This window comes from Aspergillus viridinutans (assembly GCF_018404265.1).
Source record: "Aspergillus viridinutans IFM 47045 DNA, scaffold_3, whole genome shotgun sequence".
In the NCBI taxonomy this organism is placed as follows: Eukaryota; Fungi; Ascomycota; class Eurotiomycetes; order Eurotiales; family Aspergillaceae; genus Aspergillus; species Aspergillus viridinutans.
In genome coordinates this window covers 629,027-641,733 of record NW_025091219.1, presented here as the reverse complement: position 1 = coordinate 641,733, position 12,707 = coordinate 629,027, and the positions used below count along the sequence as shown (strand labels likewise).

Here is a 12,707-nt window from a genome sequence, read left to right as displayed (position 1 = left end):
ATTGACCACTAACCGCCCCAACTCGGGGACTATCCCGGTTTAAGCCTCTGACAGAAACGACATAATGAAGACACTTGAGCAACAGATTTGCTTTGAAGGAGATGCGCACCTGTATTGAGAAAGTCTGGTTTGTGTCCACGTTCGAGAAATCAACTACCCAGAATGGTGCATCAACTTTCTTAGCCTAGTTTTGTTTCATTTTCCTTAAGTCCAGAGTCCTTTGATCATTGACATACCCTTCACTAAGTTCGTTCAAGGATACGGGAGGATTCTGGTCCCGCGCCATTGCCGGGCTGCCCGGGCATTGAGCATTTCAGAATTCAGCCCCGGTTGCCCAAAATAACTTCAATGAGCGGCCTGCTCGTAGAGACGGCAAGGCTAAGTACGTATTCGTTGTTCTCTGTCTGCAGCAAATACTTTCATCTCGCTTGCAACTCGATCTGTACGTATGGTCCACATGCTCCAAATTTGGTATGTCCGAATCGTATTCGACTATCTTCGTCCAAGCGTACGATGATACGAGGAAAGAGTTAATTAGTGCAGTCAATATTTCGCGAGGCTTCATGCCCTGCGAGCGCTCTAGTTATGCGTATGATCCAAAGACTTCATAGCTTCCCAAACTTTCCAAAACTCAAGACTGAGTGTGGGCTGAAAGAGTGTAAGTTTTTCAAACTTTCGGATAGCCGAGTCTTGTTTTGTCAGTCCACGATTAGACAACTGAGCGCTGTTTCTCCGCGACGAAGACTCATCGGGATCATTCAGAGCGTACACCCAGACAAGATCGTCGTCGATTTCGCTGCCGTCGCTGTCTGATTCACTGCGGTCGCCGGTTCTCTTGTACCCAATATCTTGGAGGTACAGGCGTTTGGCCTCTTCTTCCTCAAAAGCGAGTTCGTACCACCGTCGCAGCTTGGTAATGGTTAAGGAACAGTCCATAGGATCCTCGTCTCGCTCTTCGCCGGTCATTGTCAGCAGATCACATCCGACTCTGTGAACTAGGACCTCTGCGTCTTCGGGCTTGTAGACATATTCACTCACGGCCTCATCTTCCATCAAGGAGAGATCAGTATCTGGGTCTAAACCGGGAAAAATAAGTGCCATGTCGGAAGGTAATAGTAGCTTGACAAACTCGCGCGCCGAAGTTCGAGCCACTTCTGCGCAAAGCGTATTGCTTTCGCAGATTGGTACAACAAGGTCGAAAACATGAGCGTCGGTTGTACCTCCCATGATGGCGTTCGTCTCCGGGTACGACCATCGGCCTTGTACAAATTGAGAGAGCCTCACGATCAGTCGCCGCTCAGACTCATTCTGCAAGCCGGATCTATGAGTTTGGACAAATAGTAGCGGCCGATGCACCAAGCTCCTTGCTGGTGCGAGTTCAGAACATACTGCGCAACGATAATTCGCAGAGCTAAGAATGTGATGCTCATAGAAAGCCGCAATACGGCAATAGAAAACGGCATCATCTGCCTCATTCTTGGCAACTCCAGGAAGAGCAGGGCCCGACCAAGTAGAGGAGAAGACTGAACAGCCTAGCTGACCACGTCGCGGGGTGCCGCTGAGCTGCAGGCTTGGCCTTCCAACAAACATCGTAGCTCCAATCCTGAAGGGCTGAGCACTAGGGCTACCGAGAGTCTCGATTGATGGGCTTCTCAGGCAAACCGTGCTTCCAGAATAATCTTCGTTTCTTTCAGTATTCACTCGAAAGCTGCGCTGCGATGTCGCGCTCCGGCGTTGTGGTAAACTCGATCTGTCCGAGGTCTCGAATTTGTCCAAAGCCTTTGGCTTGATGCTGCCGTCTCTAATGCCCTCAATGTATGTCTGCATCATTCTTGTGGCTGCTCTATGACATTCTCCTTCCGAAGAACAAATTGGGACTGCTAGTGAGCAGATGTATGGTCTGTCGCTCATCACACCTCCGACACTCCAATCGATTTCGTCCCTCCTGGTGATATGCGCTGTATGAGACGCCACAGTCGAGACTAGCCTGCGCACCTCCACAAAATCCGATAGTTCAACATAGCCATATCGTGTAGCGCATAGCGGGCGATGTACTAAAGATTGAGTTGGACCCTTTCCGCAGATCGTACAACCTTCTGTCACGCAGCTGAGTATTTCACCTTCGAAAGAGTGGCACAAGGAGTGTATAGCGCGGAGGACGGGTGGTTCTTCAAGCAGACCGGGTCGTGGCAGGGAGGCGCTACTTGAGACGCTCGTTCTGACAGAGGATTTGGAGGGACTGTTAGCAGGTGTGCTCGAAGACTCGAAGACCCTCTCTGAAATTTTAGCATTGAATCGAGCATTGTCCAGCCGGGGCGACAGCAAACTGGGCTTTCCAAAGAATACGCTGAACCAGATCGGTATCTCTTTGGACTCAAAGCTGTATATTGATATGCCTGTGGAGGAATTCCGAGTATGAGTTGACCCGTTTTCCGTCTGAAAGTGTTGCTGCTTCTTAGGACTTGGGCTCTTTTGTTTTGAAAGCTTCTGAGGCTCGTATGCTGGGGAACTGGCATGTGGAAAGACGTACATCTTGTTAGCCTGTGAGACGAGAAGAGAATGCAGGATAATCAGGTGGGGTCAATATCTAAGTATTTCGGAAGAGATACTCTAGTGTTGTGTCTGGGGAAAGATGAGGAACTCAGGAGTGAATACTGGTTGCTCAAGATTTCTAGAAGCGAAGTGTACCTAGATTCATGTGAATCCAGCCGTGGTTGCCCTTGGCCTAGCATCACCTATGACATGGTAATATTGACTCAGCAATTATCATAGACATCATAGCAGTGAATTTCTAGCTTATGGGAGGGGACAGAAGCATCCGCGCAGTTCTTTTGCTGAGGTAGGAGAGAAGAGGGATATCACACTGCGAGAGGCTGGGCAAAACTAAGGTATATATATTAAACATCCTTACACGTCAACAAACAATCCAATCCTACTCCCATTGGTGTCTAGAGGGACACTTCACTTAGCCAGTCATTAAGAATAACCAGACGTCCCAAGGCAAATACATGCTTCGACTCTAGCCTCAGAGAGACCACGCTCCCCAGTATCATTTATCCGAAGGGCTTGCATGGCTGATTGCAGGCAAGATCAAGCTCTTTGTACCCACCGAAGCTCCAGCGAAGCAACTCAGCGACACGTTCCTAACTACACAAGCCAACCCGGGCATGGCATAGCGCAAAGAAACGCAACTACCTGCTGCAGCAAACTGAAGACTGGTTCATCGAATAGATCGATCAGAAGGCTTGCCTGCAGATGCCACTCAGATAGAGTGACCCCTCCCGACCTCGATCCAAGGCAAACTGCAGAACATCGGTTCGCCTTTTACCTCATTTCTGGTACGCGAGGCATGCAATGATGATATATTCGGGATGATCACTATCTACTCTACCACAGAGCTTATCTATGAGCCCATGGCTACCATCTCACTCAAAACTTCGGACAATAACATATTACTCATGAAAGGACAAACAGGAGACTCCAATCAACCGGTTGTACACTAGCGTGTTGCTTGAAAGGTATCCAGTAACAAATTTTAACCCTTTGTGCAGGTACTCAGTGGCCAGGATACCTGGAACCACCAAAACGCTAACTCAAACAGGCGGACCACAAGGGATGGTGTAGATGGACTATCGTTTCATGGATCTGCCGATCATCGCTAAGGTTTTGGTACCTTGATGCCTCTCCTCTCCAGCATGGCGTAATCACTAGCTTTCATAGTTACTGCTTCAAAGTTCTTGGGAAGCGGAAGTTCATCCCTGTGTTGAGTGTTAGTGGAAATACCCGAAATACCTAAGGCAAGCCTGTCTGCTTGGAAAAGGCGAGGGCGAAAATAAAATTCAAGTGACACACTGGGACATACCTAAGAAAAGCGATTTTGAGGTTCCGGGCCCGATCCTTGAGCTGTACTTGATCGCGTCCTTGAATCTGAACCTCGCCATCTTCCGCTGCCTGTGCGTCGTTCTGGCGCATGATCGTTGCCCATTTACAACCGTGCTCCCCAATTAATCGGATCAGCCGGGCATCTTCGGCTGGCGTCCAGCGCTGTCTGCCTTTGGACTGAGACGGTGTAAATGTTCTACTCGAACCAAAATCGCTCGACTTGGCCCATTGTCTTGACGGTGACCGTTGAGTCTGGGGTGGAGTTTCAAGCCGGCGGACGACTTCTGATTGACCTTGGGCTTCCCTATTTTGGGTACTCGCTTGCAGACCCTGCTGTAACTGTGAGGCGGACTCGTCATGGTCCTCCTCCAACCTCTGGCGCTTTCTCCGTTGCAGCTCTGCCTTCTCTTGACGCTTGCGACTAGGGTCAAGCGCACGACCATAGTCCGAAAAGTCATCACTGCTCGCATCTTCGTCCTCAGATTCTTGACGTCCTCGCTTTCTCGAGGCCGGTGGGGGGTCACGTCTCCTGGCTGCACTTAGGAGGAGGTCTGCCTCCTGACTAATTGGAGAAACACGTTCCGCATTAACCTGACGGTCAATGAAAGCCTGGCGTCTGTCTAGCCGTGCTCGTTGGACTGACCGTGTAGGACTCTGGGTCTCTTCCACTGCTCGCAATATGTCCTGGCTTGATGGGACAAAGGACAATCTGCTCGGTGTACGAGGTCGATGTCCATAAGAAGGCTCCTGATGATGCTCGCGGGTGATCCTATTGACGACCGGAGGGCTATGTGATCTTTCAAGTCCAGCACCGACATGATCGCCGATGTTCAGCTGAGAATCATCGACACTGAGATAATGGTCCTCAGGTAGCAAAGTTGGAGAACCTTCCGGAGAGGCAGCTATCTCATCTGGCTCTCCCTGCGCCGTCCGCAGTGATTGCGATGGTGCGGGCAGAGTCTGACGATGGAGACCAGAGGCAGACTGCGCGCTCCCGCCGTGCATGACTGGGGCAACAACGTCTGACTGCCTGCGGGTTTCTGAAGCCTCGCGCGAAAAGCGACGGCGCTGCTGCCTCTGCATAAGACGCTGAATCGACACGGGATTGAGGAAGGCCCTTGAAAGCGGTCAGCAAGAGAGTCAAGCTCAAAAGGTGATCGGGTACCAACGGTTTTGAAGACTTCCGTCGCTCCCTACTTGCTGCAGTTGACACTGGGGCTCGGTGATCTTCTTTAGGAGCGCCCCGCATCCGCTCTTCAGCCCGAGATGGAGGTAGTCCTTGCTGTCCATCATCATCATCAGCAGCAGCTGGCACTGGTGCTCGTTTTTCAAGGGCGGGAGTGACACTAGGATGGGGGGTAGTAGTTGCACTCTCTATGCGGTCTTGGTCAGCGAAAAACTTTTTGTGCACTGTCTGTACGCTTTGCTGCCCTTGTAGCCCTTGTGCAATTTCCTGAATGCGCTTTCGTAACCATTGAACAGCCCGCAGGACGAATTTTTGCCAGCGGTAAGCGCTTTTCAACTCTTTAATATCAAAGGAGTTAACTCCGGCTTCTGATATAAGGACAAGAATCTCATTATACCGGTCACAGACTGCATCTCTGTACTGCTCCGGGAAATGTCCAGAGCCTTGAAATCTACGGATGTTGAGACCAAGCAGTGGAGCGACACTGCTGTCGAAATCATCTTCATCAAAAGCATCAACATCGAAAAAATGTTGCCTTATAGCAGCGTCTGGGAAAAAATCGAGCTTATACTGATCCTCTTCCAGTTTCAGTATCAGAGATTGTGTGCGGAGTTCTAAAGCGAGATCGAAAGCGTCTTTTCGGAGAGAGCTCTCGCCAATAGCTCTCTCATACTGGCTCTCAGAGAGATCGTTCATGAATGGCAGCGGAAACAAGTCTTCCAAGTTTTTGATTGCTCGTTTCGCAGAGTCCGTGCCAGCATTTGCCAGAAGCACCTCAAGTGCAAAACGCGCACAATTAGCCTGGTGAAGAATGGGATCTGCACTCCAATTTTTTCCTAATTGGACGCTCCTCTTTTCCAGAGCTGATGTGAGTAGCTGACTGACATGCTTGACGTCAATGTAGGTCTGAGGACCGAACCACTTTGCTTGAACTGCCAGGTTGGACACGGAGTGTCGGAGTCGTTTGCTTTGAGTGCTATTCGGATCCGCGAGCCTCTTAGCTGTGTTGACGATACTGACCGGATCCGCTGAGATGGGGACGAGATAGTCCAAGACATTCTTGGCTGCTCGCTCAAGGTCCGGCAGTGTCTCCATCATCATATCCGGATCCATATTGGTGTCCGGCTCTTCAGGCAGGAAGGTAGTACCGGTGACGTTCACTGTATCATCTAGCGACTCCGGAATCACTTGATTGGCATAGCGATGAACAGATTTGTGAGGCGAATGGAAAGGCGGCTCTTCCGCCACGACACCGAGGCCTGTTTTTCAAAAGGGCGAATAAGAGTCATGACTCAGGATATAGTGGTAATGTGAAGAGAAGGACACGGATAGTGGAGGCATAGAGACATTAACAAACAATGACATGTCCACAAAATCAGTCAAAAGAAGAAGACAAAAAAAAAAATCCAATTGAATGATCAAATAAGGTCAATCAAGCTCTGAGTTTTGCAAAATTCAATACACAGGATAGAGAGGAGGAATGTCGTAGGAAACACAACTACAAAAATAATTTGACAACCCCTGCTTAAAGGGCTAGCCACTCAACTTACTCATTCTGCCTTTGTTTTGCCCCCACCTCCTCCGGGCGCCATCCGCAGGCGCACCCGCAGGACCAGCGTCATCAGAACGACCTGTGGACTCAAGCTCGCGACTTCGACTTCTTGTCACTCGTCGCTGTGGTGGGTTCGGAACGACATGCTTCTCTGGCGCATTTTCTCCTACGCTCCCTGTGACCAGAGCGCCCTGGGTTGGTAATGCTGAGCGCGACCGTCTACGCGCCATATCCGATTCCAGGCGGTCAGTGAGGCGGAGGCTCCTCTAAGCCACTCGAGAGGTGCTATTGAGCGATATGAGGAATTAAACAGTCTCTTTTTGGATGGGCTTGATGAGAAATGCTGTCTGTTTGATGAAACTGCTGGATTTGTGCGACGTACCCATTGAACTGAGGATGTTGGAAGGGAACGGAGCGAGTTGGCCAGAATTAGGGTGCCGTAGGGTAACCTAGGGTAAGCGCCATTATGTAATTACATTGATGCCTAAGGCATAAAACCCGAACCCTAACCCTTGACCAGTTGGCAGTTGACCCTTTATAGGCATAAAATCTTGAACATACCTGGATGGATGGCAACTGAGATCTGAGCTCCCTGTAGAATAGAATGATAAACCATTCTAAGTGTATGAATTTATTACTAACCGACCCCTTCAACGTTGCGGCCTCGTCAGACTCAGCCTTAGTTTACGGGGTCGCGCGTTGCGCGACCCCGAATACTAAGGTAGTAGGGGTCAGTTACTAAGTGCCTTAATGGCCTTGTTACAGCTATTCTATTATTTCCATAGAAGGATTTGGTGCAGGAAGTGAGTATGAATCACGTGACCAAATCATCATCATTCAGCAGTAATATCAGAGGGATGAGTTTCATTTCAAAGAGAAAATTCATAATTAGCTGAGGATCTCTCGGAGAGCTTACTCGGAGGCGAAACCGTCCAAATTGCGATGAGCCGCCTTTGCACAGTAGAAAATGATCGATTGGTATTTTTACTCACTACACGTGGACTGCTAAGATCGCTGCGCACTGTACGTGCGCCGGTCACAATTTCCAAGTGGTTTATCCAGACCATGAGGTTCATCCGTTATATTACAGCAAAAGCATCGATATACAGACATACCATCGAACTTTACTGTCCCATGAGGGAGCAATCATGACGAGATAATCAACCCTGTATGCTAAGATTGAGTCTAAGACTAAGCTGAGTGAATCACCCGAAAGCTAGTAAAGGGCTTCTATGAAATATATGACTCCAAATATTAGGAATGCCGCAGCACCACCAAGCGTCACTGGATAGAATGTTAGCTTGTGCTCAAACGGCCAGGGAAGATTAGAAGTCTACATACCAACCCGCATGCTGACTTTGCCAGCAATAGCAGCACCTCCAATGACTGCCGCAGCAGTGCAAATACCATGGCCGGAGATGGCACCAACCGTCACCCACCAGTAATCCTGTCCGGCAGCCATGGCAATGGTCGCGATTTGACTCCGATCACCCCATTCCCCAAGGAAGGTCATGACAAAAGTCTGTACCCATGCAGGGCTGAGAAGAAGCGAGAAAAGATTGTTTATTCCAGTCAAGATGTTGCTCCAACGGCGACCAGGTCCTGGCGAAGATGATCGCGAGGAAGATGATGAAATACTCTCAGGGGGCGAAGGGAAGCGATTGGTGGATGAGCGAGACTTGCGACGCCCACCAAGTCGGCCAGCTTCCAAAGAATGAAGTGTCACGGAGGAGCGGCGCCGGCTCATGCGCAACTGCTCTTGCTCCTTCTCCTCAAGTTCCATCTCGACTTCCTTCATTTCTTCGCCAACACCCTCATCCGGCGACATCTCGCGGCCTTCCTTAAGCATCTTCAGTCCGAAGACAAGGAATAGCACAGCTGCCAGAAACTTGGTAAAAGACTTGGGAATGAGTGTTGGTACTGCATGTCCCAAGATAGCCGAGAGCACTGTCATGCTAATAAGCGCAGAGAATGCCGCCGAGAAAACAAGCAAGCGTGGATGTCGCATGGCCATGAGGGCAGCCACCAGAAAAGTCTTATCGCCAATCTCGGAGACCACGATCATCGTAAAGGAGAAAAGAAGTGAGTGGAATGCCGAGCCTTCGCCCTGTTGTCCCGAATTCGTCCCAGTTTTCGAGGATGTGCCGTCTGCGTGAAGGCCAAGAGGATGATCGTTCACAGTTGCTGGCGATTTAGGGGGAGGGATATCGTGCGGTTTTTCTGGCAAGTCACCTGGTTTCTACAACGTTGTGTGAGTCACAATCAAGCCAGAAACGAAAGTCGGCAGCACTTTACCTCAAGCACGCCCAGGTTTGAATTGCCAGTAGAGCCCTTCGCCTCTTTGCCTTCCTCAGTGTGCTCCGACGTCGACAGCTTCTTCTGTTCACTATGAGGCAAAGGAGGCGCTTCCTTTGGACTATCAGGTATCTTCTCTCCGGCCGGAGTATTACCCTTTAGTTTTTCGGACACTCCACCCTCCGTACCCCGAGTTCCCTCTTTGGGACCCGTCCTAAGCGGATCGTCCATCACACCGTCATTCGAATGAGGAATCGGTTTCCCGTCCGGTCCCATGTGTTGATGGTCGACCGGTTTTGTTTCAGGTCCCGAACCTTCCTCCACAGTCTTCACCGTACCCGCCTTTTTGCGGTCTCGTTCAGCATTCGTTTCGACCCACGGACCAGCGTGAGGTCGACCATCTTTTCCATCGAATGGGGCGTCCAGCGTCCCTTTGGGAGTAGCCTTGGGAGCAAGTCCGTCTCTAGCTGGAACAATTGGATCTGGAGTCGTAAAATCACGCGGTGTGAGACTTTGGTCCGTGGAGACTCGATCGGCGACAGCCGTCGAAATGGCTGGTAATAGAAATAGGACAGCTGGAGATGAAAGATAGGAGAACCGCATCTTGAATGCAGCGAAGGATCGCGGGCAAGTTTCTAGAAGTCGACGAAGAGAGTTCGATGAAAGTATTAAAGATATATGCACGCAAATGGTTCGAGGAGTAAAGCCCTGGTACAGGACCGTGGAGTGATCGACAGCTCGTGGCACGTACCCAGCAACGTCTTGATTGTTGATGATTAAGAAAGATAAAGAGAATTAAACGAAGCAAAAGGCACCAGAGTGCTAATAGAAGAAAAATGAAAAGAAAGAATTCACAAAGCCAGGTGGAATAACAGTATATCGCTTCATGAGCCAACGCAAGGTTTCATCCAGGAACTTTTCCGGCCGCAAAAGGGGCAACCTCAACGTCACGTGCCATTAAATCAGTTTCCACCGCAAACGTCAATTCGGAGAGACGACAGCAAAGATCGTTGAATAGAACTCTTATTATTGCCATATCAACTCGCTTATGCACCTATCAGACTCATCAGTCGGGTTGTGGTCGGTTCTCGTTAGCGGACGCGGATACTTTTTATGACATTGAGTTATCTCATGGACTTGCAAGCCTCAGGTCTCGAGTGCAGAGAAACTCAAGTACTACTGCCTAGACACCGCTTCTTTCGGAATTATAGTATTTCGATCATTCCATATATTCACCGAGAGGTACCTGATATAGATTGAGTAGGAAACGGTGCTTCCACTAGTCTCGTGCCTTGGAGGTAGAGATTAACTACATCCTTATCTTTCTGGGTGATGTTTGGCTTTATGATACCCTTGAATCCTAATTATTGGCTATTGGTTAGAAACCTCTGTATTATTTAAAATCTCTTTTTCTTTAAATTTTTTTTTTAAAAAAGAGATTATTCACAATGTGTCGTTGATGACTGTAGATTAAATGGTGAATCCCCAGAACACCACCTCGCAAAATTTAGCGAACGACGTCCAGCATCGAATCGACCAGCGATTAAGAGAGGACTTTGGAGGATCCAGCACAACCAGCATCCTGTCTTAGATTCGTACCCAAACTAGTCCTTGGCCCAAGTAGATCACGTATATCCAGTAATCGCATCCGCTCAGTAAGCAGTAATATTCCAAAACCATCTCACATATTAACAATTCAACAGGATATTTGTTCATTCGTGGAGGCGGAGCATGGTAGAGCGGGTATCACTTAGAACCAAGACATAACCAATGGGATGAAAATCGTCCCCATAACCGACCCAGCGGCCCCCAGCGAGCGACTCAAGGTCGCAGCGGACCCAACGCTACCGGAGGGCGAAGCCGACGGCGTGCTGGATGAGGCCGATGCAGAGGCAGAAGAAGCGCTTGCCGACTTTGACGCAGCAGCGGCTACAGACGAGGACGCAGCGCCGGACGACACGCCATGCGCCACGCCAGGGTGCTGCGTGAAGGTGGCCGAGGGTGCTGTCAGGATCTCAGCTGGGATGGTCGCTGTGGGATTGGCGCTGTCCTTGGTGATGGTAGCCACAAGAGTCGGGTTGACTGTCAGCGAGGTCGAAGAGGAATCGTTGCTGTCCTCCTCGAGGAGACCGGTGTCATACATGACTGTCCAGGTTTTGGAGCCGCCACCTGTTCGCGCACAAATTAGCTGTCTGCTTGGTTGCTTGGTTTGCAAGGCAACGGTGTTTATATACACGTACAGTAGTCAACTGGATATCCTGGACACGGAGTATCGCATTTGTCGTTCGACACTTTGGCGGAAGGCGGAGGGAGACTGCTGCCGCAGTAACAGTCGGTTCCCTGGACGGCAAGGACGGCGTTCTTGTCGCACTTGTTCTCGCACATGCCACGGGACATGAACTGAGAGGAGCCGGCCAGGGTCAGATCTCCGGGGCTGTTGTAGCAAGCTGATGAATCCTTGGATGCGAGGACATGGGGTGTGAGGGACATAAGCGAGAGGAATGCGAGGTTGAGAATTTTTGGAGACATTTTGGTCGAGAGTTAGGAAAGAGTGACTGCTTTAATTGCTCGCGAGCAGTAATTCAAAAAATGAATCGATAAAATAGAAGATCAAAGCTGGAAAAAACAAAGCGAGTGGGTTAATCAATGGTCATAAATGTGTAGAGGGACAGCAGGGAGCCCTTGTTCTTAAATAGGACCCATCTCTAAATTTAAGATGGGGGCTGCCAGCGTCAGGTTTCACTTTCTCCAGGTATGGAGTAGATGTATGACTGTCAAGGCAAATTGTCAGCAGACTGAAACCGCATCAGAATGCTGATCCGAGGATTCCTCTATTTCTCCAGGTTCCCAAAAAAGTTCATTGGTTTGATCGACAGTTCCCAAACCCTCGGAGTGGCACTGTGGCAGGGAGTTTCGACGATCCCTTGCGCTCCCGAGGCACCATTTCTTTTTTATCACGCTTGCTTATGGCTGCTCAGCTTGACCGCCGCAGTCGGGGGTTTAGCGTCAACGAATTTCACTAGTTTGTGGTTCCATTTTCCCTTGGTGATGTCAAGGATCAACATACTATTGTTTTCTGAGACAACTACCCGTCTCCTCACGGAGCAATCCAGTATTGTCCGTTGACAGTCACCAGGTTGCTTGCTCTTTTCGGGTGGTGTTACAGCTTGCAACGGCTTCGGGGTTTTTATCAGCCTGATCAGGCTCGTGGAATTTTAGTCTGACGGAAGATCTAAGATAAGGCATAGTTAGACCACTCGCTTTGGATTCTTTGCCAAAATTCGCCAGAGCCTCGAGATGCCCAAGAATGAAGATGGGCCAACTGCATCGTCACGAGACGGCACCTGACCCTGGTCAACAAAGGAAATCAACTATGCTGGTTTTTCTTCCATCCATCCATCTTCCGCTTATTCACTTCTCAACTATTTGTGCTCATCGATTCAATGCCTCGTGATGATAAAATCATCGTAGCGATATTTGCCAAATAATAAAGACTCCAGCCTGTAAGCTAAGGAGGCGAAGATCTCCCAGGCCAGCGATATGCAAGCCATCATGATGATCCATTCGTCGATTATATCCTCTGGGAGGGATACAATCGACTCAATCTATGCTGAACGGCTTCGAAGCATAGCTCCTGGTCTCGCTCCAAGCTTCAGCCGTGCGTTATCAACAAGGAGGAATCTCTGTCTCCTGCCTGGACCTGGCAGTAGCTCGCAATCTCACCAATCCATACTACCATGGGGCTCATGAGGTGAGGTTGAGTCTGATAATTTCCAAACATGCCGGTAAGCC

The 12,707-nt window shown here is 49.6% G+C and overlaps 4 protein-coding genes across 4 annotated transcripts; all 4 read right to left on the bottom strand.

Annotated features, from left to right (window-relative positions):
* Positions 1-579: 579 nt before the first annotated feature.
* On the bottom strand, positions 580-2,532 carry Aspvir_005191 (uncharacterized protein; the record flags this gene model as incomplete). Its single annotated transcript, XM_043268410.1, has 1 exon — positions 580-2,532. The coding sequence occupies one exon, from the start codon at positions 2,530-2,532 to the stop codon at positions 580-582; it is 1,953 nt and encodes a 650-aa protein (XP_043124345.1).
* A 1,126-nt stretch (positions 2,533-3,658) lies between these two features.
* Aspvir_005190 (uncharacterized protein) lies at positions 3,659-6,850 on the bottom strand (the record flags this gene model as incomplete). Its single annotated transcript, XM_043268409.1, has 4 exons — positions 3,659-3,758; positions 3,863-4,999; positions 5,052-6,327; positions 6,619-6,850. The coding sequence occupies 4 exons, from the start codon at positions 6,848-6,850 to the stop codon at positions 3,659-3,661; spliced, it is 2,745 nt and encodes a 914-aa protein (XP_043124344.1).
* Positions 6,851-7,836: 986 nt separating this feature from the next.
* Aspvir_005189 (TMEM165/GDT1 family protein) lies at positions 7,837-9,518 on the bottom strand (the record flags this gene model as incomplete). Its single annotated transcript, XM_043268408.1, has 3 exons — positions 7,837-7,904; positions 7,962-8,859; positions 8,916-9,518. The coding sequence occupies 3 exons, from the start codon at positions 9,516-9,518 to the stop codon at positions 7,837-7,839; spliced, it is 1,569 nt and encodes a 522-aa protein (XP_043124343.1).
* A 1,147-nt stretch (positions 9,519-10,665) lies between these two features.
* Positions 10,666-11,444, bottom strand: Aspvir_005188 (WSC domain-containing protein; the record flags this gene model as incomplete). The annotated part of the gene is made up of 2 exons (XM_043268407.1): positions 10,666-11,084; positions 11,156-11,444. 2 exons carry the CDS (start codon positions 11,442-11,444, stop codon positions 10,666-10,668), a joined length of 708 nt encoding a protein of 235 aa, XP_043124342.1.
* Between the last annotated feature and the right edge of the window lie 1,263 nt (positions 11,445-12,707).